Here is a 25721-nt window from a genome sequence, read left to right as displayed (position 1 = left end):
GTGCAGTGAGTAAATGAGAGTGTGTGAGTGAGTGACTGGAGAGTGAGCTGAGCTAGTCATCTGAGAGTCTCTATATATATATATATCTATATATATATCTCTATATCTATATCTAGCTATCATCTAGTATAGCTATCTAGTATCTATCTATCTCTATATATTCTATATGAGTGACATCGCGTAGTTCTAGCCATCTCTATATATCTATCTATCCATCTATATATCTATCTATCCATCTCTATATATCTATCTATCCATCTCTATATATCTATCTATCTCTATATATATATATATATATATATATATATATATATATATATATATATATATATATATATCTCTATATCTATCTATCTCTATCTATCTCTATCTATCTATCTATCCATCTCTATCTATCTATCTATCTCTATCTCTCTATCTATCCATCTCTATCTCTCTATCTATCTCTCTCTCTCTATCTATCTATCTATCCATCTCTATCTATCTATCCATCTCTCTATCTATCTATCCATCTCTCTATCTATCTATCTATCTCTCTATCTATCCATCTATCTATCTATCCATCTATCATCTATCCATCTATCCATCTATCCATCTATCATCTATCCATCTCTATCTATCTATCTATCCATCTCTATTTATCTATCTATCTATCCATCCATATCTATCCATCTCTAACTATCCATCCATCTCTATCCATCCATCTCTATCCATCCATATCTATCCATCCATATCTATCTATCCATATCTCTCTCTCTCTCTCTCTCTCTGCTCTCTCTATATATATATATCTATCTCTCTCTCTATCTCTATATATCTATCTATCTCTCTCTCTATCTCTCTCTCTCTATATATCTATCTATCTCTCTCTCTATCTATCTCTATATATCTATCTATCTCTCTCTATCTGACATTTGAGTATGTGTTTGTTGCTGTGATGATCATACAGTATAGTACAGAAACATTGATCACACTGGCTTTCTATAAGAACAAAAGATACGTTTTAAATCGGACCATCGTACCACGTCACTTCATTAGCTTTTGAGCGCTAGTTCAGTTCGTGAGGCTGCGATTATCTCTATCTATCCATCTATCCATCTATCCATCTATCCATCTATCCATCTATCCATCTCTATCTATCTATCTATCCATCTCTATTTATCTATCTATCTATCCATCCATATCTATCCATCTCTAACTATCCATCCATCTCTATCCATCCATCTCTATCCATCCATATCTATCCATCCATATCTATCTATCCATATCTCTCTCTCTCTCTCTCTCTCTCTCTCTCTCTCTCTCTCTCTCTCTCTCTCTCTCTCTCTCTCTCTCTCTATATATATATCTATCTCTCTCTCTATCTATCTCTATATATCTATCTATCTCTCTCTCTATCTCTCTCTCTCTATATATCTATCTATCTCTCTCTCTATCTATCTCTATATATCTATCTATCTCTCTCTCTATCTATCTCTCTCTATATATCTATCTATCTCTCTCTCTATCTATCTCTATATATCTATCTATCTCTCTCTATCTGACATTTGAGTATGTGTTTGTTGCTGTGATGATCATACAGTATAGTACAGAAACATTGATCACACTGGCTTTCTATAAGAACAAAAGATACGTTTTAAATCGGACCCATCGTACCACGTCACTTCATTAGCTTTTGAGCGCTAGTTCAGTTCGTGAGGCTGCGATTATACAAGAGCTGCTCGGCGGCGGCGGCAGCGCCATCCTGCGACGTCCTCCTGCGCTGCCGCCGGCCAGCATCCTGATTGTACCGGAGAGACAGGGCAGAGGCGGCGTGGCCGTGAGCGGTTGGCCCTCATTGGCTGAACCGCTCACGTGACACGGCCGTCGCCAGAGAAACCCCATTTTGAAGTCTCTTCCCCAGCTGTTCGCTTTGCAGCACGGCGCCCCGGCCGTCGCAATCGGGATGAGCGCTTCAATAGGATTTACGAGCGCACGTTTTTAGGTATCATCACGGCCTAAGAAAGTATATTGAAACTACTCGTGTTATTACACGAGCTAAAAACAAACAAAGAAAACCTTGTAAAATTCAGATTTTTATTGACATGTATTAATAATGTAAATAGCAGGTAACATATGTGCGGATCTTTAACTGGAGCTAAGAAGTTGGCGTCTTCCCAGCGGTCTGAACACTGATCAGGAAATGCACAAACCACCACTAGGAAACATGAGCAGAGAGAGCGAACCAGCCCTCCTCTCTCTCTTTTCCAACCTGGGAGAGAGGGAGAGAGAAATGGGGGGGGGGAGAGAAGAGGGGGAGGGGGGTTGGGCAGAGAAATGGGGGGGGGGGAGAGAAAGGGGAAGGGGGTGGGGAGAGGAAGGGGGTGAGGGGTGGGGGGGTGAGGGGTGAGAGGGGGAGGGGGTGAGAGGTGGTATGGGGTGGCAGGAAAGAGGGGGTAGGAGGGAAAGAGGGGGTAGGAGGGAGAGGGGGTAGGAGGGAGAGGGGGTGAGGGGAGGGAGAGGGGGTGGGAGGGTGAGGGGTGGGAGGGTGAGAAGGGGTGAGGGGTGGAAGGGGGTGATGGGTGGGAGGGTGGAGAGAGGGGGTGAGGGTGGGAGGAGAGAGAGAGGGGAAGAGAGTGTGCAAAGTGAGTCACTGGTATTAAGGTTTTCTATTTGTAAAACTAAGTTTGCAATCCAAAAAAATGAATCCAACTCTTCTTCTGTAAACATTTTATAACCTTTGGGTAACTCCATAACACAGCCACCATGTCACGAGTCTGGCACTCCGGGGGCCCATGACACAGCCCACCATGTCACGAGTCTGGCACTCCGGGGGCCCATGACACAGCCACCATGTCACGAGTCTGGCACTCCGGGGGACCATGACACAGCCACCATGTCACGAGTCTGGCACTCCGGGGGCCCATGACACAGCCACCATGTCACGAGTCTGGCACTCCGGGGGACCATGACACAGCCACCATGTCACGAGTCTGGCACTCCGGGGACCATGACACAGCCACCATGTCACGAGTCTGGCACTCCGGGGGACCATGACACAGCCACCATGTCACGAGTCTGGCACTTCGGGGGCCCATGACACAGCCACCATGTCACGAGTCTGGCACTCCGGGGGCCCATGACACAGCCACCATGTCACGAGTCTGTCATTCCGGGGGACCATGACACAGCCACCATGTCACGAGTCTGGCACTTCGGGGGCCCATGACACAGCCACCATGTCACGAGTCTGGCACTCCGGGGGCCCATGACACAGCCACCATGTCACGAGTCTGGCACTCCGGGGGCCCATGACACAGCCACCATGTCACGAGTCTGGCACTCCGGGGGACCATGACACAGCCACCATGTCACGAGTCTGGCACTCCGGGGGCCCATGACACAGCCACCATGTCACGAGTCTGGCACTCCGGGGGACCATGACACAGCCACCATGTCACGAGTCTGGCACTCCGGGGCCCATGACACAGCCACCATGTCACGAGTCTGGCACTCCGGGGGCCCATGACACAGCCACCATGTCACGAGTCTGGCACTTCGGGGGCCCATGACACAGCCACCATGTCACGAGTATGGCACTCCGGGGGCCCATGACACAGCCACCATGTCACGAGTCTGGCACTCCAGGGGCCCCATCGCCACCATGTCACGAGTCTGGCCCTCCAGGGGCCCCATGAGAGCCACCATGTTACGAGTCCGGCACTCCGGGGGCTCATGACAAAGCCACCATGTCACGAGTCTGTCACTCCGGGGGCCCATGACACAGCCACCATGTCACGAGTCTGGCACTCCGGGGGCCCATGACACAGCCACCATGTCATGAGTCTGTCATTCCGGGGGCCCATGACACAGCCACCATGTCACGAGTCTGGCACTCCGGGGGCCCATGACACAGCCACCATGTCACGAGTCTGGCACTCCGGGGGCCCATGACACAGCCACCATGTCACGAGTCTGGCACTCCGGGGGCCCATGACACAGCCACCACGTCACGAGTCTGGCACTCCGGGGGCCCGATGACACAGCCATCATGTCACGAGTCTGGCACTCCAGGGGCCCCATCACCACCATGTCACGAGTCTGGCACTCCAGGGGCCCCATGAGAGCCACCATGTTACGAGTCTGGCACTCTGGGGGCCCATGACACAGCCACCATGTCACGAGTATGGCACTCCGGGGGCCCATGACACAGCCACCATGTCACGAGTCTGGCACTCCGGGGGACCATGACACAGCCACCATGTCACGAGTCTGGCACTCCGGGGGCCCATGACACAGCCACCATGTCACGAGTCTGGCACTCCGGGGGCCCATGACACAGCCACCACGTCACGAGTCTGGCACTCCGGGGGCCCATGACACAGCCACCATGTCACGAGTCTGGCACTCCGGGGGCCCATGACACAGCCACCATGTCACGAGTCTGGCACTCCGGGGGCCCATGACACAGCCACCATGTCACGAGTCTGGCACTCCGGGGGACCATGACACAGCCACCATGTCACGAGTCTGGCACTCCGGGGGCCCATGACACAGCCACCACGTCACGAGTCTGGCACTCCGGGGGCCCATGACACAGCCACCACGTCACGAGTCTGGCACTCCGGGGGCCCATGACACAGCCACCATGTCACGAGTCTGGCACTCCGGGGGCCCATGACACAGCCACCATGTCACGAGTCTGGCACTCCGGGGGCCCATGACACAGCCACCATGTCACGAGTCTGGCACTCTGGGGGCCCATGACACAGCCACCATGTCACGAGTCTGGCACTCCGGGGGCCCATGACACAGCCACCATGTCACGAGTCTGGCACTCTGGGGGCCCATGACACAGCCACCACGTCATGGGCTTTCTGCTCGTTCTCTAGGGTAGATGTGACCGGCAGGACGCAGGAGGAGGACTTCTCTTCGCCTCCGTGACATGGCGAGGAGCGGTCACATGATCGCGATGTGCTGGAGGAGCTGAGACACCCGTGTTCCTGCAGCCCATCCCGCACATCAAGGGTTAAAGCAAACACTTGTTCATTTTTGTTTCTTTGGAAATTAAAGGCTCTTTTTCCATCTGGGTCCCTGAATTGAAGGGTGCTTGTTAGTGGCCCAATAGAAGTTAGGGGAAAGGAGAGAGGAGGGGGGCAGGAGAGAGGAGGGAGGGGGGTAAGGACAGAGGATGAGGGGGAATGAGAGAGGATGGGGGGAGGAAAGAAAAGTGACGATGGGGGAGGGGGGAAGGTGAGACGATGGGGGGGGGAAGGTGAGACGATGGGGGGGGAAGGTGAGACGATGGGGGGGGAAGGTGAGACGATGGGGGGGAAGGTGAGACGATGGGGGGGGGAAGGTGAGACGATGGGGGGGAAGGTGAGACGATGGGGGGGAAGGTGAGACGATGGGGGGGAAGGTGAGACGATGGGGGGGGGGGGGAAGGTGAGACGATGGGGGGGAAGGTGAGACGATGGGGGGGGGGGGAAGGTGAGACGATGGGGGGGGAAGGTGAGACGATGGGGGGGGAAGGTGAGACGATGGGGGGGGAAGGTGAGACGATGGGGGGGGAAGGTGAGACGATGGGGGGGGAAGGTGAGACGATGGGGGGGGAAGGTGAGACGATGGGGGGGAAGGTGAGACGATGGGGGGGAAGGTGAGACGATGGGGGGGGAAGGTGAGACGATGGGGGGGAAGGTGAGACGATGGGGGGGAAGGTGAGACGATGGGGGGGAAGGTGAGACGATGGGGGGGAAGGTGAGACGATGGGGGGGAAGGTGAGACGATGGGGGGGGGGGAGGTGAGACGATGGGGGGGAAGGTGAGACGATGGGGGGGAAGGTGAGACGATGGGGGGGAAGGAGAGAGGAGGGCGGGAAGGATAGGGGACGGGGAATTTCCCTGTCCGAAGACCTATCAGCACAGCGATATTTCTCAAAAGTAGCTAGGAAGATAAATCCCTCCTTTTTTTGTTTAAATGTATGTATCACCTAGATTTAAATCCTTATCCGTTTGAGTGCCGAAAAAACTGCAGCCCCAGAGTGTCACCAATCCCCCCCCCCCCCCCCCCCCATCCCCAACGTGATTGCGGCATCACCGATGACAGGAACAAGAGTCCTCTTCTGTTCTCTCTGCCGGCTAGATCGCATTTAGTGCAAGGAGAGCAGAACGCAATCTCCCCTAGAAAGAGCCCATGGTGTAGTCCCATCACGTTGCTGCAGGAGTGCCAGACCTCACCACATGGTGGCGGGGAGCCATGAAGTGCCAGACCCAATACCGTGGTGGTGGGGACCCCTGGGGTGCCAGACCTCATGCCGGAGACACCAATGGAGTGCCAGATCTCATGCCATGGTGGTGAGGACCCCTGCGGTGCCAAAACGCCATGCCATGGTGGTGGGTAACTCTGGGGTGCTGGACCCCATGCGTTGGTGGTGGGAACCCCCGGGGTGCCAGACCCAATGGAGACACCAATGGAGTGCCAGATCTCATGCCATGGTGGTGAGGACCCCTGCGGTGCCAAACGCCATGCCATGGTGGTGGGTAACTCTGGGGTGCTGGACCCCATGCGTTGGTGGTGGGGACCCCCGGAGTGCAAGGCTTCATGCCGTGGAGACCAATGGAGTGCCTAATCTCATGTCTTAGTGGTGGGAACCCCCGGGGTGCCAGACCTCATGTCGGAGACACCAATGGAGTGCCAGATCTCATGCCGTGGTGGTGAGGGCCCCTGCGGTGCCAAACTCCATGCGTTGGTGGTGGGGACCCCCGGAGTGCCTAATCTCATGTCTTAGTGGTGGGAACCCCCGGGTACCAGACCCCATGCCGTGGTGGTGGAGAGATATAGATATCTATATATAAATAGAGATATATAGATATTTAAATTTAGAGAAGGGGTTAAATTGGTTTGCAAAGCATTTCTCTGCAGTGAAAACTGAAAACGTACAAGTGAAAATCCCAACATTACATGCAGTTATCAGCCGTACCTTTGGGCAATGTCCGAAAGCTGCCCGTCTCCCACCTCCGGAGGAGTTCACAGAGGAACCAGTCCTGTTAGAGACACCTGAAGATCTACAGACCATGGGAAATAAGGAGGGGGAGGGGGAATTAGCACCGCAGCATATAACAAGCCTACCTCGCAGCGGGCAAAAGTACAACCGCTCCCAAGATAAATAACAGAACCCGATTTCCTATGGATGTGTGATTATTTGCTGTTGTAAGGACAGCAACACCTAGACCAGGAGTGGCCAACTCCAGGCCTCAAGGGCCACCAACAGGTCAGGTTTTAAGGATATCCCTGCTTCAGCACAGGTGGCTCAGTGATTGAACACACATCACTGCGAAATGCTCAAAGAACTAGATTGGTCATCACTCGAGTCTAGGCGCAAAGTTCACCTTTCCTGTCTTGCTTCAAATTCTTTATGGGCAAGCTACCCATCTATCTGAACAAGCTCCTCGCCCCTACCACATGCAGCACTTATCATCTGAGATCAGACTCCAAAAGACTGTTCATGATCCCAAGGCTCAACAAAGTATCCGGCCGCTCCTCCTCCTCTTACCGTGCACCCCAAAACTGGAACAACCTACCAGAGACTCTACCATCCACCACCAGTTTAAGTTCTTTCAAAACTAAGGCTGTCTCACATTTTAATCTGGTCTGTAACTGTTACATACGCCCATAACATATATTTTCTTTAACTGTGCATGCAATGTATTGTATATAATGTATAACCTGCTCATTTACTGTATGTAACTGTATTTGTAACCTTGTATTATTTTGTTTTACTCTGTGCCCAGGACATACTTGAAAACGAGAGGTAACTCTCAATGTATTACTTCCTGGTAAAATATTTTATAAATAAATGTGACCGTTAAAACGTTTACCGGCTGCCATTAAGCGAGCTGAACTTTAACCTTCCCCTGGATGGAAGGGACAGCTGTAAAGTAGCAGCTACAGATAACATGTGAGCCCAGAAAGCAGTGTGTGATTTATGGAACGCTCAACCAGTTATCCCTGTCCCACTACCCCTTAACCTGCATGAGTCCCTCTGCTATCCTGTCCCACTACCCCTTAACCTGCATGAGTCCCTCTGCTATCCTGTCCCACTACCCCTTAACCTGCATGAGTCCTTCTGCTATCCTGTCCCACTACCCCTTAACCTGCATGAGTCCTTCTGCTATCCTGTCCCACTACCCCTTAACCTGCATGAGTCCCTCCGCTATCCTGTCCCACTATCCCTTAACCTGCATGAGTCCTTCTGCTATCCTGTCCCACTACCCCTTAACCTGCATGAGTCCCTCCACTATCCTGTCCCACTACCCCTTAAACTGCATGAGTCCCTCTGCTATACTGTCCCACTACCCCTTAACCTGCATGACTCCCTCTGCTATCCTGTCCCACTATCCCTTAACCTGCATGAGTCCTTCTGCTATCCTGTCCCACTACCCCTTAACCTGCATGAGTCCCTCCGCTATCCTGTCCCACTACCCCTTAACCTGCATGAGTCCCTCTGCTATCCTGTCCCACTAACCCTTAAACTGCATGAGTCCCTCTGCTATACTGTCCCACTACCCCTTAACCTGCATGAGTCCCTCTGCTATCCTGTCCCACTACCCCTTAACCTCCATGAGTCCCTCCGCTATCCTGTTCCACTACCCCTTAACCTGCATGAGTCCCTCTGCTATCCTGTCCCACTACCCCTTAAACTGCATGAGTCTCTCTGCTATACTGTCCCACTACCCCTTAACCTCCATGAGTCCCTCTGCTATCCTGTCCCACTACCCCTTAACCTGCATGAGTCCCTCCGCTATCCTGTCCCACTACCCCTTAACCTGCATGAGTCCCTCTGCTATACTGTCCCACTACCACTTAACCTGCATGAGTCCCTCTGCTATACTGTCCCACTACCCCTTAACCTCCATGAGTCCCTCTGCTATACTGTCCCACTACCCCTTAACCTGCATGAGTCCCTCTGCTATACTGTCCCACTACCCCTTAACCTGCATGAGTCCCTCTGCTATACTGTCCCACTACCCCTTAACCTGCATGAGTCCCTCTGCTATCCTGTCCCACTACCCCTTAACCTCCATGAGTCCCTCCGCTATCCTGTCCCACTACCCCTTAACCTCCATGAGTCCCTCCGCTATACTGTCCCACTACCCCTTAACCTCCATGAGTCCCTCTGCTATACTGTCCCACTACCCCTTAACCTGCATGAGTCCCTCTGCTATCCTGTCCCACTACCCCTTAACCTGCATGAGTCCCTCTGCTATACTGTCCCACTACCCCTTAACCTCCATGAGTCCCTCCGCTATCCTATCCCACTACCCCTTAATCTCCATGAGTCCCTCTGCTATACTGTCCCACTACCCCTTAACCTCCATGAGTCCCTCCGCTATCCTGTCCCACTACCCCTTAACCTGCATGAGTCCCTCTGCTATCCTGTCCCACTACCCCTTAACCTCCATGAGTCCCTCTGCTATCCTGTCCCACTACCCCTTAACCTCCATGAGTCCCTCTGCTATCCTGTCCCACTACCCCTTAACCTGCATGAGTCCCTCTGCTATCCTGTCCCACTACCCCTTAACCTCCATGAGTCCCTCTGCTATACTGTCCCACTACCCCTTAACCTCCATGAGTCCCTCCGCTATCCTGTCCCACTACCCCTTAACCTGCATGAGTCCCTCTGCTATCCTGTCCCACTACCCCTTAACCTCCATGAGTACCTCTGCTATCCTGTCCCACTACCCCTTAAACTGCATGACTCCCTCTGCTATCCTGTCCCACTACTCCTTAACCTCCATGAGTCCCTCCGCTATCCTGTCCCACTACCCCTTAACCTCCATGAGTCCCTCTGCTATCCTGTCCCACTACCCCTTAAACTGCATGAGTCCCTCTGCTATCCTGTCCCACTACCCCTTAACCTGCATGAGTCCCTCCGCTATACTGTCCCACTACCCCTTAACCTGCATGAGTTCCCCTACTATACTGTCCCACTACCCCTTAACCTGCCTGAGTCTCTCTGCTATACTGTCCCACTACCCCTTAACCTGCATGAGTCCCTCTGCTATCCTGTCCCACTACCCCTTAACCTCCATGAGTCCCTCTGCTATCCTGTCCCACTACCCCTTAACCTGCATGAGTCCCTCTGCTATCCTGTCCCACTACCCCTTAACCTGCCTGAGTCTCTCTGCTATACTGTCCCACTACCCCTTAACCTGCATGAGTCCCTCTGCTATCCTGTCCCACTACCCCTTAACCTCCATGAGTCCCTCTGCTATCCTGTCCCACTACCCCTTAACCTGCATGAGTCCCTCTGCTATCCTGTCCCACTACCCCTTAATCTCCATGAGTACCTCTGCTATCCTGTCCCACTACCCCTTAACCTGCATGAGTCCCTCTGCTATACTGTCCCACTACCCCTTAACCTCCATGAGTCCCTCCGCTATCCTGTCCCACTACCCCTTAACCTGCATGAGTCCCTCTGCTATCCTGTCCCACTACCCCTTAACCTCCATGAGTCCCTCTGCTATCCTGTCCCACTACCCCTTAACCTGCATGAGTCCCTCTGCTATACTGTCCCACTACCCCTTAACCTGCATGAGTCCCTCTGCTATACTGTCCCACTACCCCTTAACCTGCATGAGTCTGTCTGCTATACTGTCCCACTACCCCTTAACCTGCATGAGTCCCTCTGCTATACTGTCCCACTACCCCTTAACCTGCATGAGTCCCTCTGCTATCCTGTCCCACTACCCCTTAACCTCCATGAGTCCCTCTGCTATACTGTCCCACTACCCCTTAACCTGCATGAGTCCCTCTGCTATCCTGTCCCACTACCCCTTAACCTGCATGAGTCCCTCTGCTATACTGTCCCACTACCCCTTAACCTGCATGAGTCCCTCTGCTATACTGTCCCACTACCCCTTAACCTGCATGAGTCCCTCTGCTATCCTGTCCCACTACCCCTTAACCTGCATGAGTCCCTCTGCTATCCTGTCCCACTACCCCTTAACCTCCATGAGTCCCTCCGCTATCCTGTCCCACTACCCCTTAACCTGCATGAGTCCCTCTGCTATCCTGTCCCACTACCCCTTAACCTCCATGAGTCCCTCTGCTATCCTGTCCCACTACCCCTTAACCTGCATGAGTCCCTCTGCTATACTGTCCCACTACCCCTTAACCTGCATGAGTCCCTCTGCTATACTGTCCCACTACCCCTTAACCTGCATGAGTCCCTCTGCTATCCTGTCCCACTACCCCTTAACCTCCATGAGTCCCTCTGCTATACTGTCCCACTACCCCTTAACCTGCATGAGTCCCTCTGCTATCCTGTCCCACTACCCCTTAACCTCCATGAGTCCCTCTGCTATCCTGTCCCACTACCCCTTAACCTGCATGAGTCCCTCTGCTATCCTGTCCCACTACCCCTTAACCTGCATGAGTCCCTCTGCTATACTGTCCCACTACCCCTTAACCTGCATGAGTTCTCTGCTATACTGTCCCACTACCCCTTAACCTGCATGAGTCCCTCTGCTATACTGTCCCACTACCCCTTAACCTGCATGAGTCCCTCTGCTATACTGTCCCACTACCCCTTAACCTGCATGAGTCCCTCTGCTATCCTGTCCCACTACCCCTTAACCTGCATGAGTCCCTCTGCTATACTGTCCCACTACCCCTTAACCTCCATGAGTCCCTCCGCTATCCTGTCCCACTACCCCTTAACCTGCATGAGTCCCTCTGCTATCCTGTCCCACTATCCCTTAACCTCCATGAGTCCCTCCGCTATCCTGTCCCACTACCCCTTAACCTGCATGAGTCCCTCTGCTATCCTGTCCCACTACCCCTTAACCTGCATGAGTCCCTCTGCTATACTGTCCCACTACCCCTTAACCTCCATGAGTCCCTCCGCTATCCTGTCCCACTACCCCTTAACCTCCATGAGTCCCTCCGCTATCCTGTCCCACTACCCCTTAACCTGCATGAGTCCCTCTGCTATACTGTCCCATTACCCCTTAACCTCCATGAGTCCCTCCGCTATCCTGTCCCACTACCCCTTAACCTCCATGAGTCCCTCTGCTATACTGTCCCACTACCCCTTAACCTCCATGAGTCCCTCTGCTATCCTGTCCCACTACCCCTTAAACTGCATGAGTCCCTCTGCTATCCTGTCCCACTACCCCTTAACCTCCATGAGTCCCTCCGCTATCCTGTCCCACTACCCCTTAACCTCCATGAGTCCCTCTGCTATCCTGTCCCACTACCCCTTAAACTGCATGAGTCCCTCTGCTATCCTGTCCCACTACCCCTTAACCTGCATGAGTCCCTCCGCTATACTGTCCCACTACCCCTTAACCTGCATGAGTCCCCCTGCTATACTGTCCCACTACCCCTTAACCTGCATGAGTCCCCCTGCTATACTGTCCCACTACCCCTTAACCTGCATGAGTCCTTCTGCTATACTGTCCCACTACCCCTTAACCTGCATGAGTCCCTCTGCTATCCTGTCCCACTACCCCTTAACCTCCATGAGTCCCTCTGCTATCCTGTCCCACTACCCCTTAACCTCCATGAGTCCCTCTGCTATCCTGTCCCACTACCCCTTAACCTGCATGAGTCCCTCTGCTATCCTGTCCCACTACCCCTTAATCTCCATGAGTTCCTCTGCTATCCTGTCCCACTACCCCTTAACCTGCATGAGTCCCTCTGCTATACTGTCCCACTACCCCTTAACCTCCATGAGTCCCTCCGCTATCCTGTCCCACTACCCCTTAACCTGCATGAGTCCCTCTGCTATCCTGTCCCACTACCCCTTAACCTCCATGAGTCCCTCTGCTATCCTGTCCCACTACCCCTTAACCTGCATGATTACCTCTGCTATCCTGTCCCACTACCCCTTAACCTCCATGAGTCCCTCCGCTATCCTGTCCCACTACCCCTTAACCTCCATGAGTCCCTCTGCTATCCTGTCCCACTACCCCTTAAACTGCATGAGGCCCTCTGCTATCCTGTCCCACTACCCCTTAACCTCCATGAGTCCCTCTGCTATCCTGTCCCACTACCCCTTAACCTGCATGAGTCCCTCTGCTATACTGTCCCACTACCCCTTAACCTGCATGAGTCCCTCTGCTATACTGTCCCACTACCCCTTAACCTCCATGAGTCCCTCCGCTATCCTGTCCCACTACCCCTTAACCTGCATGAGGCCCTCTGCTATCCTGTCCCACTACCCCTTAACCTGCATGAGTCCCTCTGCTATCCTGTCCCACTACCCCTTAACCTGCATGAGGCCCTCTGCTATCCTGTCCCACTACCCCTTAAACTGCATGAGTCCCTCCGCTATCCTGTCCCACTACCCCTTAACCTGCATGAGTCCCTCTGCTATACTGTCCCACTACCCCTTAACCTCCATGAGTCCCTCTGCTATTTCCTGACCCCTCGTATTTCTTACTAAATGCCTCTACATCTGCCCACTTGCATGCTTCGTATTCATTGGACCGAGCAGACGGAAAGACAAGCTCATGCCTGGTTTCACCGTGTTTGTAGTTTGACCACAACGGCCCACGCTTGGCTCAATTTTTATCTGCATTGCGGCTTGAAGGGTCGGAAATGTGTTGCAGAGATATGTACTTCCCACTAATGCCACAGGTGGGATTTAATAACCCACAAAGTCTAACCAACATCATGTAAAGCACCTTTTCTTACAGCGAGGGGAGAAATCAGTGAAGTTATCAAGTTACGTTTACTTTCTGTATACATCCGGCTGAAACACCATACGCCAGCCTGCCCTCTGCGGCACAGTGCAGGGCCGCGCCAGCCTGGCCTCTGCGGCACAGTGCAGGGCCGCGCCAGCCTGGCCTCTGCGGCACAGTGCAGGGGTGCGCCAGCCTGCCCTCTGCGGCACAGTGCAGGGCCGCGCCAGCCTGGCCTCTGCGGCACAGTGCAGGGCCGCGCCAGCCTGGCCTCTGCGGCACAGTGCAGGGGTGCGCCAGCCTGCCCTCTGCGGCACAGTGCAGGGCCGCGCCAGCCTGGCCTCTGCGGCACAGTGCAGGGGTGCCCCAGCCTGGCCTCTGCGGCACAGTGCAGGGGTGCGCCAGCCTGGCCTCTGCGGCACAGTGCAGGGGTGCGCCAGCCTGGCCTCTGCGGCACAGTGCAGAGGTGCCCCAGCCTGGCCTCTGCGGCATAGTGCAGGGGTGCGCCAGCCTGGCCTCTGCGGCACAGTGCAGGGGTGCGCCAGCCTGGCCTCTGCGGCACAGTGCAGGGGTGCGCCAGCCTGGCCTCTGCGGCACAGTGCAGGGGTGCCCCAGCCTGGCCTCTGCGGCACAGTGCAGGGGTGCGCCAGCCTGGCCTCTGCGGCACAGTGCAGGGCCGCGCCAGCCTGGCCTCTGCGGCACAGTGCAGGGGTGCCCCAGCCTGGCCTCTGGGGCACAGTGCAGGGGTGCCCCAGCCTGGCCTCTGCGGCACAGTGCAGGGGTGCCCCAGCCTGGCCTCTGCGGCACAGTGCAGGGGTGCCCCAGCCTGGCCTCTGTGGCACAGTGCAGGGGTGCCCCAGCCTGGCCTCTGCGGCACAGTGCAGGGGTGCGCCAGCCTGGCCTCTGCGGCACAGTGCAGGGGTGCCCCAGCCTGGCCTCTGCGGCACAGTGCAGGGGTGCCCCAGCCTGGCCTCTGCGGCACAGTGCAGGGGTGCCCCAGCCTGGCCTCTGCGGCACAGTGCAGGGGTGCCCCAGCCTGGCCTCTGCGGCACAGTGCAGGGGTGCCCCAGCCTGGCCTCTGCGGTACAGTGCAGGGGTGCCCCAGCCTGGCCTCTGCGGCACAGTGCAGGGGTGCCCCAGCCTGGCCTCTGCGGCACAGTGCAGGGCCGCGCCAGCCTGGCCTCTGCGGCACAGTGCAGGGGAGGCTCAACTCCAGTCCTCAAGCTCCCCCCCAATAGGTCAAGATTTCAGGATATCCCTGCTTCAGCACAGGTGGCTCAATCAGTCCCTGCTTCAGCACAGGTGACTCAGAGGCTCCGTCAGCCACCTGTGCTGAAGCTGGGATATCCTGAAACCCCGACCCGTTGGAGGGGCTTGAGGACTGCAGTTGAGCGCTCCCCCTCCCCCCTCCTGGATTAATGGACAAGTCTTTTGGGAGCGTCTCCCTTCATTGGAGATCGACCACTAGAGGGAGCTATTTGAACGTTACAGCGCAGTGTGACGCCCAGAGAAGAGAATCCATCCCACAGGATTGGGACTCGTGGCTTTGTATTTCCTTGTTTAAAGGTAAGTTAACCACATGCCAATGACCTCAGTATAATATGGCGTTGTGTGATAGTGATGGCTGTCCAGTGCTGAAAGAATGTCACAGCCAATCAGACCACCTGGTTTGACCTTTTATTGTTTGACGCGGTGCGTGCTCAGCCGCTTTCTGCTTCTCCCACCCCTTTTTACATTAAAGTCGGACACTTTGCAAGTCTTCGTGACGTATATTCTGTTTCTACCTTCTTCCGCCAGTCCTGCTGGCTGGAGACGGGCTCTCCTCCAGGGAGGAGTCTGTAAGACGCGGCATCGATAGGGACACTTCTATTAACCTTCCACCGGTTCCTGGAAAACACAGGTGCAACCAGAGGCAAAGGTCAGTACCAACTACTTTGGGCCACGTGTCTCTTCTTGTTTAACGTACCAGAAGGGGTGGTGCAAAGGAACCATTTAGGATCAACTAAAAACAAGCATTGTGGCGAGAAAAGCAATGTTATTTTGTAATGTACTCTCAGAAGGATGCGGGCAGCCATTAATAAAGCTTGGCTTTTATTAGGAGCCAGAAAAACAATCAGCGTTGCACTTGGCCACAATAAGAAGTTGAAACTTTGGTTCTACTCAAATCGGCGGCTTTATTTTGACCTCCCGGGTGTCCGAGCAGACAGAAAAACCATAAGCCTTCAAGCGTGACTCACTGACTCACTGACTCACTGACTCACTGACTCACTGACTCACACACACACACAGACACACACACACACAGACACACACACACACACACACACAAAGACACACACACTGACACTGACAGACACACACACACGCACTCTGACACACACACAGACACACACACACACGCACTCTGACACACACACAGACACACAGACACAGACACACTGACACACACACTCTGACACACACACACTTTGACACACACACACACACACACACACACACATCTTTTATTAGGAACCAAATAAAATAAAAAAGTACCAAATGAGAAAATGAAAAATAAAGTGATTACAAGTTGGGGTTTAGTCCCAACCTATCTATTAGCATTGATGTTCAGCTACAGTCAGCCGGTATAACTCAATATAGTGTTCTATTGACCACTGCTGCATTGCAATAATGAAGCGCCTCTCCAGTGATCAATCTCCATGAGACTTTCCTCCCTCAAGAAAAATATTTCTTAGGGAGCCATAACATCTCTGAATATCTATTTCCCTCCCTTAGCCCTTGCTCCCCAAATATCTCCACTCTCTCCACCACTTGGCACCGAAGAGATTAGGATAAGAGAACATTTTTTGGGGGGGAGGCACAGTGCATGGAGATTGAACCCATGGGAGAGACGCGTCAGTATTGGCGCTATACAGGCTGGCGTCAGCACAAAACCAATGCTAATTGATAGCCGATTGGGCCTAGACCCCAACTACTAATTATAAACTTTCTCATTTGGTACTGTTGGTCTTGGTTCCCAATAAAAGTTGAGCTTTATTAATGGGCGCAGACTGCCATGGAGGGTGGCATCAGCATTTGCAGTTATTGGAGGCCAACGGTCACACTTCCACCAAGGTCCAGCTAGAAGAAGCATTGCAGAGACATTGCCCGCAATATTGCTTTATTTATTGAAGCCAATGCGGATGCAGAACATTAAAACGTTTAAGGAAACGATAGATTGCATGGGTTCTAGTGGTCATATTGATCCTGTTGGGACCAACAAGAGAGTTCTTCATACTGTATATCAAAGTGTCTGTCCCTTATGTTTACAGCACTTCTACAGAACCCTCTCGTTGGCCCATAACGAGAATCACAGCCTAAGCAGAATCAAGGCAATGGTACCTTAGTATATCATTATATACAGGTTGACAATTTGACGCAGGATCTTGAGCCCGTACCTGTGCGCTCGTTCTGGGGTGTGATGGGAGATATTGCCGGTGAGATCACGGTGCTCTGTTTCTGGTGTTCGATGAGGTTTAGGAGCTTATTACGAGCCTCAGAACTCTGCCGGTTCAGCTCTGCAATCCGGTGCTCCAGGCTCATTTGGGCTATACCGCCGGCGCTGTTCTGGAAGAGAGATTTCTCATTGCATATCGGCATATTCTGCATTAGCCGTTTCAAAGCCTCTCTGGTGTGGGGGCTGGTTAGCTGTACATATATTACAGTAAGGACCTTTGCCAGTCATAAGCTTGAAGTCTCCGCCACAAACCACGTACAAAACTCCTTTAGACACAAAAGTAATTAAAAGCTGCAGACTCCCGAGTCTAAACATTGAGGCTCAAGGACTCTTATTAACATGCAACATGTATTCTTTTTAATCCTCTGTGGGAATACTTTGAATTCAGTGGAAAACAAAAAATAAGCTTTTTATTTGCCCTCATTGGTATTACCTGTGAGGAAACCATTGACATAAAAAACCAACAAATATAAAAACCGAAAGCACGGCAGGGTCCCTGTAGAAAAGTAGAGCGCCAGCACCAGGAAATGGACACATTTAGAAATATTAGTTTAGTGAATTTGGTGAGAATATTGTTCTTTTGCTGGTTTTAGCAGCTTATCACCAATTTATCTGCGTTTAGTGAGAAGAAGCGTTTGTCTGAAGTATAAGAGGTTTGGGCAGAGTCAATAAAATCGACCAACACGATTGGCTGACACGCCTTGCGCTTTTCTAAATACTATTCATATTACCTGTCTTTCACTCCATGTTTCTGTACTCTTTGCATTCTCGGCACACTTGGTTGAAGATGTACCTCCTTCAAGAGTTTCTAAAGATCGAGTGGAACAGCCAATTTTTCTGAGCGGAGTCTTCGAAGCCGCGTTGTCTCGGGTCAGCTCAGTCATACGGGCCATTAGGTCAATATTCTGCGTGTAAGCCCCTTGACCTTCTTCCATTGCCAGTCTACGTTCCTGGATGTTCTGTTCTACAGGTTCAGGGAGATGTTGAGTCACTTGAGCATCCCCCTGGGAAGGATAATAAGACTGTGGACAACTGATGAAAGTTGAGGCTTTGCTTGAACCTTCAAGACCTTGTGGCATTCTCCACCGTTGTGCATGGTTACACGAGTCTTCGGGGGAGCTCTGGCTTTTAACAGACACATTAGAGAACTTGGTTTCCGGGTAGACTTTTTTTTCAACGGTGTTTGATGGCATATTAGTGGGGTATGAAGAGATGGTTGCAATGGTCCTCTTCAACACTGTGATAAGAGATGGGGGAAATGAGCAGCTATTAAATGCAAGGCTCTGACGCATCTCCCTATTGTGACCTACAAGAGATTGGCAGATACATTTCAGAAGAAGCACAGTGCCTGAACCCGGTATAAATGATATCTTCACGAGAGGCCTCTGTGTTACTTACAACTTGCCCCATCACAGCAAACAGCTGTATCCATACCAGGCAATGTAAACCAAAGAGGCAAACCGCTGCTCTTCCAGCCTAACTCCAGGATTAAGTTTCACGTGGCAATAATGTGGATTATACTCGAAGGACTTGCACATCTACTGACCATAGACACTGCTTCTGAGAAGAAGTATTGTGTTGTGTATCCCTGCCACCTATACCGCCCTCTGCCAACTTTCTCAGTAACTACAGTACACAATCTATACTTGGAAACCTAAGCCAAGAATGCCTCTTTATAATATATTTCATTTATATAGTTGGGTGCTACTCAGTGGATGTTCAGGGAGGCAGTTTCAAGAACTTGGGTTCCTTTATATGAAGATACACATGGTCATTTCTCATCCAACAAGAGAATATACTGTACTACGCAGCACTTAATGCAATAACATCTCCTGGGTTTAATTATCACCTCTATGCTGACGACACAAATTTACCTTTCAACACCCGGCCTTACACCTGCTGTACAAACCAAAGTTTCTGAATGTCTCTCTGCGATATCATCCTGGATGGCCCTCCACCGCCTTAAACTCAACATGGCAAAAACAGAGCTCCTCACACTTCCTCCCAAACCTGGCCCTACTACCTCCTTCCACATTACTGTTGGAACTACCATCATTCACCCAGTAGCCCAAGCACGCTGCCTTGGGGTCACACTCGACTCCTCTCTCACATTTGCCCCTCACATTCAAAACGTTTCTAAAACCTGTCGCTTTTTCCTCTGTAATATCACAAAGATACGCCCTTTCCTCTGTTGCCCGACTGCTAAAACTCTGACTCAGGCCCTCATTCCCTCATTCTCTCCCGTCTCGATTACTGTAACCTCCTGCTGTCCGGCCTTCCTGCCTCTCACCTGTCTCCCCTACAATCTATCCTAAACGCTGCTGCCAGAATCACTCTACTCTTTCCTAGATCTGTCTCCGCGTCTCCCCTCATGAAATCCCTCTCCTGGCTTCCGATCAAATCCCGCATCTCACACCCAATTCTCCTCCTCACTTTTAAAGCTTTACACTCTTCTGCCCCTCCTTACATCTCAGCCCTAATTTCTCGCTATGCACCATCCCGACTCTTGTGTTCTGCTCAAGGATGTCTTCTTTCTACCCCCTTTGTATCTAAAGCCCTCTCCCGCCTTAAAGCTGCAGTTCAGTCAATATCCTGCATGTGTGTTTTTTTTAATAAATCAGTTCTGTAGTAAGAAAAAATACTTTAAGCATTTTCTGTTTTTAAAAAAACAACTTTGAAAGACCAATTTTCTTGTATTCTATTTTAACAACCATTTGCTAAGGCACTGCCCCTTCATGTCCTGTCACAAGCCCTTGCACACCCCTTTGTCAGCACTGCCCTCCCTCTAGCACATGTCAGTGCAGGAGTGCTCATGAATATTCATGAGCTTCCACTAAGTGACAGAAGCAAAACAGATCCCTTCACTAATTATGTCACCAAATTTCACAGATCAATACATGGAGAACGAATTGACCTGCAGCTATACAGTTCTTTAGGTAATTAGAGATTGCACACATGAAACTATTGAAGTAAAAAAATAAAAAAAGACTGAACTGCAGCTTTAAACCTTTCCCACTGACTGCCCCACACCTCTGGAATGCCCTTCCCCTCAATACCCGACTAGCACCCTCTCTATCCACCTTTAAGACCCACCTTAAGACACACTTGCTTAAGAAGCATACAAATAGCACTGTGGATATTCTGGACACTTGATACATAAAGCTTGGCCCCCTGCAGACGCACTTACCAGAACTCCCTCCTACTGTCTCTGTACGTTCTCCCTACCTACCAATTAGATTGTAAGCTCCTCGGAGCAGGGACTCCTCTTCCTTAATGTTACTTTTATGTCTGAAGCACTTATTCCCATGACCTGTTATTTATATTATCTGTTATTTATTTGTCTACCCCGTGTATTACTGCTGTGAAGCGCTATGTACATTAAATGGCGCTATATAAATAAAGACAAACCATACAATACCCTTCCCTCCCCAGTGGAGGACCTTTTAGTGCTCAACAATGTAATGAGCAGCAGATCATTTCAGCAGCAAAAAATAATAATACGGTCAAACTATTTTAGATTGTATACAACAGGGACTCTACTTCATGGGATCTTACCCTCCGACTGGTTACAGAACTCCTTCCGAGTCTTCTGCCTGGGAGGAGATAACATCACAGCTGGCTGGAAGACATGGGAGGGCAGACGGCTCCTCACTTGGGCTTCTTCCGTAGTCCTGCGGTATGTCGGAGTACGAAGCTTTTCCGGAGACGCTTCAAAACATTCTTGCTCTCCCTCCAAATCTTCGATTTGCAGATCTGTAAAGGAGCACAGGACAAGGACGTTTGTCGGTCAGCACGCGCGGAGAGCAGATTCCGCGGTCAGACCATACGATGCACCAAAATCAGCCCCACGGTTCTAAACAGCAGCCATCACTGGAAGCCGAGGACAGCACCAGAGGACACCTAAGGCACATAGCAGTCTACTTCTGGCGCTAGGAGGCACTTAATGTGCCGGCTCAAATCACAGAGGAGTCATGTTTGTACGTTACTAACCTCAGCTGACAGACCCTGTACGAAGAAGCAACACTGAAGGAGCGACTCAGTGAGTAAAGACGCTATAAACAACGCCACAGAGTTTGACTCATGGGATCCTGGTTCTATTCCCGGTGTCGGCTCCTTGTGTCCTTGGGCAAGTCACTATCTCCCTGTGCCTCAGGCACCAAAATAATAGAGTGTAAGCTCTACGGGGCAGGGGCTGTGTGTGTAACATCCCTTTGTGCTGCGGACCACCGCTCGGTATAGTGTAATTGTGACACGCTTTGAATTCAATTGTGAGAAAAGCGTTTATCGGACATAGTTATTATTAAAGTTATTTAACATTTAGCATTAATGATTTGCAAAGGTTAACTGTGGGGCCCTAAATGTATTATTATTATTATTTTTTTTAAACCACGCCTTTCGGCTAGCCGTTTATATTCATAACCTGCAACTTATACTAGGTGAATCCCTAACACCTGTATTATGTAAGTTAGTGACCAACAGTTCCAAACTTTAACCATACCAATAGCATGCACCTGTAGGTATCATCCATAAGTGTAACACACTAGAGAGAGATCTCACTTCTATGGATATAAAAGCAGGCAGGTCCAATTCCTGTAAAAGCTACCACCTGCATTGTCTGACTGGGTAATTAGTTTGTTAATTTATAATGAGGTATTCGGTATTCTCTAGCAGCTGGAGCGGCCATGCAGATGTGGTGCCAAAAATGCACTAGGGAATAGGTAGAGAGAGGGGACAGGGATCCTCACTGTTGGTGCACATGCTAAAAAGTAAGGAAGGTGCCATACCAGCATCCAATTAGAAGAAAGCCATGCTATAGGGGCAGATAGTCTGTGTGTCTACAGTTAGTCTAACCAGTAGCAAGATTAGGCTAATAAGGGCTAATACTAAATTGTGAGATCTGATAATGGATTGGTAGCAGGCACGTGGAATTATAGAGTTCTGCTAATAAACAGCTATAAAAACAAGTTTAATGACCCATTGGGTAAAACTATCAACGTGAACTAAAGAATAAAAACAGTGAGCAGACGTGGTTAAAACAATGTGAGGGCATATCAGTGTATAAACTGCCCACGTGAGGGCATATCAGTGAATAAACTGCCACGTGAGGGCATATCAGTGCATAAACTGCCCATGTGAGGGCATATCAGTGTATAAACTGCCCCTGTGAGGGCATATCAGTGTATAAACTGCCCACGGTGAGGGTATATCAGTGCATAAACTGCCCACGGTGAGGGCATATCCATGTATAAACTGCCCACGGTGGGCATTTAGGCAATCCGAGTTCATTTCTTGTAGAAACCTAGTAGGTGCCATTGGAAATGATTGTTAATAGGTAACCGCGAGTGTGTAAAGAAGTGCAAACATGGCCTGTATTCAGCCCACACTGCGTGTGTAAACGATTCCAGCACTGTCTCATTGTGTCCGTGGCTTAATAAGAGGGCGTCTGTCCAACGTGATGAATGGCAACACAGTAACTTAAATAAGACTCAACTTTTAGATACTTATAGCATTGTAAAAGTGGTATTGCTAGTCTGCAAAAAGCCTGTTTGTAACAGATCCGTGTAATAATACCTTGACACAAAAGTGTCCACTGATGTCAGTGGTGAGATGGTTAACCAAAAAATGCTCAGGAAGCCAATAGAGTAACTTGGTCAGAACACCTCCTGATCATAATATTTGAATACTCAAAACCACATCAATGTTATCGATACAGCCCGATTAGTCACTTGGTGAAATATGCCACTCAACCAAAGCAGAAATAAATACATCCCCCCCTTCGCGCCCCCCCCCCCCCCCATGGGGAAGTACAGGGAGCCTGATAACATTTCACCGGTACCTAGAACAAGATCGCGACATCAGCTGTTTCCCAAGGAGTTCCGGGAGAGACTGCTGCCCCGCACCCAGACTGCCCCGCACCCAGACTGCCCCGCACCCAGACTGCCCCGCACCCAGACTGCCCCGCACCCAGACTGCCCCGCACCCACACCGCCCCGCGTGACTAACCCTGCCACAAATGTGCTACCAAGACTATTGCCCCCTTGGAGCAGAGCTGGGACGCTCTCTGACATGGATAGGTGTTCTGTATAGTGTGTAAGTTCTCACAAGCAGGGCCCGCGTTACCTCGTGTCTGTTTGTGCACGATTGTTCCTTGAGTAACTGTTTGTTTTGTTAATATACATAACTCTGCGCCCCATTGCCTCGCTGCACAAATAAAATAATAATAATAATACAGTATATGAAAGGGATTCTTCTACCAGGGTTCTGCAGAACTCCTTCATTGCCTGACCGTGCTGGAGTTAAAAGTCTTTCTGGGTCTGCTTCAGGGAGGCTCCTCCGTGCTTCTGGGAGTGACGCCAGCTGCTTGCCTGTCGCGGCCGCACGCGGCTGGAGGTCGCACTGAGAGAGAGGGCGGAAGAGAGAAGTTTGGCCAGCGAGGCCGAAAAAAAATCACCCCCAATCCCATCTGCACCTACCCAGGGAAAAATATCCCACCCTATACAAGAACTGGATCACATGTTCAGCATTGTTACCAGCAGCGAACGGCAGTGTATTAAAGAGCCCTCAACTATATTCTGCTCTTATTTATTTCGGGTTCATTATATTTAAGATTAACGTCACAAAGAAAATGCAGGTTTCCCCCAAGCGCCTGTCTAGCTGCTGAGACATTGCAGAGGAACACTCAATATACAAGGAACGGCCAACGCCGGTCCTCAAGGACCACCAACAGGTCAGGTTTTCAGGCTATCCCTGCTTCAGCACAGGTGGTGCACTCGTTGACCGAGTCACTGAGCCACCTGTGTTGAAGCAGGGATAGCCTGAAAACCTGACCTGTTGGCGGCCCCTGATGACTGGCGTTGGCCACCTCTGCAATATACATTTGACTGCTACGTAGTGTACAGATGTAGCCAGACGTCCTGTTCCCGGAGCCGCGAGGAGAAAAGCAAAACGCTGCAGCTCCGGAGACTGCAAGTGTCACGGCTGCCTGTGGGGGGGTCCCATCCCCCCCCCCCCCCCCCCCCCCCACCGGCGAGACTTCTCTCGCTGCCTGGGATGCCCAGGTTTCCCCCGCTAGCACAAACAGCCTGGCTGCATCTGTATGAGCACCACAGGAGTACCAGAGAGTGTTACCAAAATCCAGGTCTGGCAAACAGCGCCGCCAACCTCACTACATGTTGTGCTGAACCCCCGACAGAAGCCTGTAACACAGGCTGCACTCATCACAGATACGGTGGGGTAAAGCAATTCATTGGCAGAGGATGGAAACAGAAGCGTGTCTGTGGTACCCGAGGGATGGCGTTCCTGTCTTTGAACGAAAGAATGTCGGCTGTCAAGGCGTCGATCAGCACCCGCTGCTCACTCAGCTCGGCTTGCAAACGCTGCCTCTGCAACGTCTCCTCCCGAAGCTGCATATCGCTCTGCGAAGGAGGAGGGTGGGAAATGGTCCTGCATCAATTATCTACATTCATATCCTGAAACATGGTTTGTAAAATGCAACGCATTAAGCGTTCTTCTCGTTACAGTATCCGCAAAATGAATGTGAACAGCAAGTGCCTGAGATGGGCAATTTTTCTAGATTTCACGTGTGCCAGCGCCTCAAAATGATCTTTTTGTCTTCACCTGTAAGAGGCTTCACATCTGTTCAACACAGCAACTAACCGGGTCATTCCTGCGAATTGGAGGTAACATACACTTGCGGTATAGATCAGGGGAGATATATATATATATATAGATATATATATCTATATCTATATATAGATGTGTGGTAACCAGAGGAATCCTGATGACCAAAGAAGACAGCACACCGCAAAGTTGATGAAAAAAAGTGTATTATGAAACACAGGGCCAGTCGGCCCTGTGTTTCATAATACACTTTTTTTCATCAACTTTGCGGTGAGCTGTCTTCTTTGGTCATCAGGATTCCCCTGGTTACCACACGTCTATTACCTGTATTTACATATGGGACAAGCATCTGCCTACCAACTGAAACGTGAGTGCAAATCTCCATACCATGACTATATCTATATCTATATATAAAAAGTAGATTTTACCAGATTTGGAGTCCGGAAAAAACGTTCATTGGAACTACTGGACTGTGTGCTGTCTCGTTTTTTCCGGACTCCAAATCTGGTAAAATCTACTTTTTACATGTGCATATGGGGCTAGCATCAGCATCTTACTTATGTTTACAGTGTGCCAACTGAGATGATTTTTTCATATATCTATATATATATATATAACATTTCTGCAAGGAACGTTGCCATTTTCTCACTAAATAATCTACATGTTTGCATCACAATGCTACCTTCACTGTTCATTTAGCAATTTGTTTTGTTAACTAAATAATATAGGTCTTGGTATCCCAGATCTATGCAACTCGTGTTTTGGGCTCTCGTGAGAATGATTTGACACCCCAAACTAGCTCTGCTTTCAGCTGTATGCACAGTGATTTTGCATTGGTTGTTTTAACGTTCTATGTAGATCTGGCAATACTCAGCCAGGCCGGCATAAAAATCTACAGCACAAAGCCACCATATACCCTTAAAAACCACGAGTAATTA

The 25721-nt window shown here is 50.7% G+C and overlaps 1 protein-coding gene across 2 annotated transcripts in view; it reads right to left on the bottom strand.

Moving 5' to 3' along the window:
- Positions 1 to 2066: 2066 nt before the first annotated feature.
- Positions 2067 to 25721, bottom strand: part of SPICE1 (spindle and centriole associated protein 1) — a 56657-nt gene continuing 33002 nt past the window's right edge. For both annotated transcript variants that reach the window (XM_075592857.1, XM_075592858.1), the window contains exons 11-18: positions 24447 to 24578; positions 23418 to 23559; positions 20719 to 20916; positions 17895 to 18400; positions 17105 to 17273; positions 15452 to 15554; positions 6959 to 7043; positions 2067 to 2251 (exon numbers count right to left, since the gene is read on the bottom strand). In XM_075592857.1, the coding sequence (XP_075448972.1) occupies positions 2198 to 2251; positions 6959 to 7043; positions 15452 to 15554; positions 17105 to 17273; positions 17895 to 18400; positions 20719 to 20916; positions 23418 to 23559; positions 24447 to 24578 (1389 nt within the window). In that variant the 3' untranslated portion in view covers positions 2067 to 2197. The remainder of the gene's footprint in view (positions 2252 to 6958; positions 7044 to 15451; positions 15555 to 17104; positions 17274 to 17894; positions 18401 to 20718; positions 20917 to 23417; positions 23560 to 24446; positions 24579 to 25721) is intronic.

Source organism: Ascaphus truei, chromosome 3 (assembly GCF_040206685.1).
Source record: "Ascaphus truei isolate aAscTru1 chromosome 3, aAscTru1.hap1, whole genome shotgun sequence".
Lineage (NCBI taxonomy): Eukaryota > Metazoa > Chordata > Amphibia > Anura > Ascaphidae > Ascaphus > Ascaphus truei.
The sequence above is the reverse complement of the archived record's forward strand: the minus strand, read 5'-3'. Positions and strand labels throughout refer to the sequence as shown.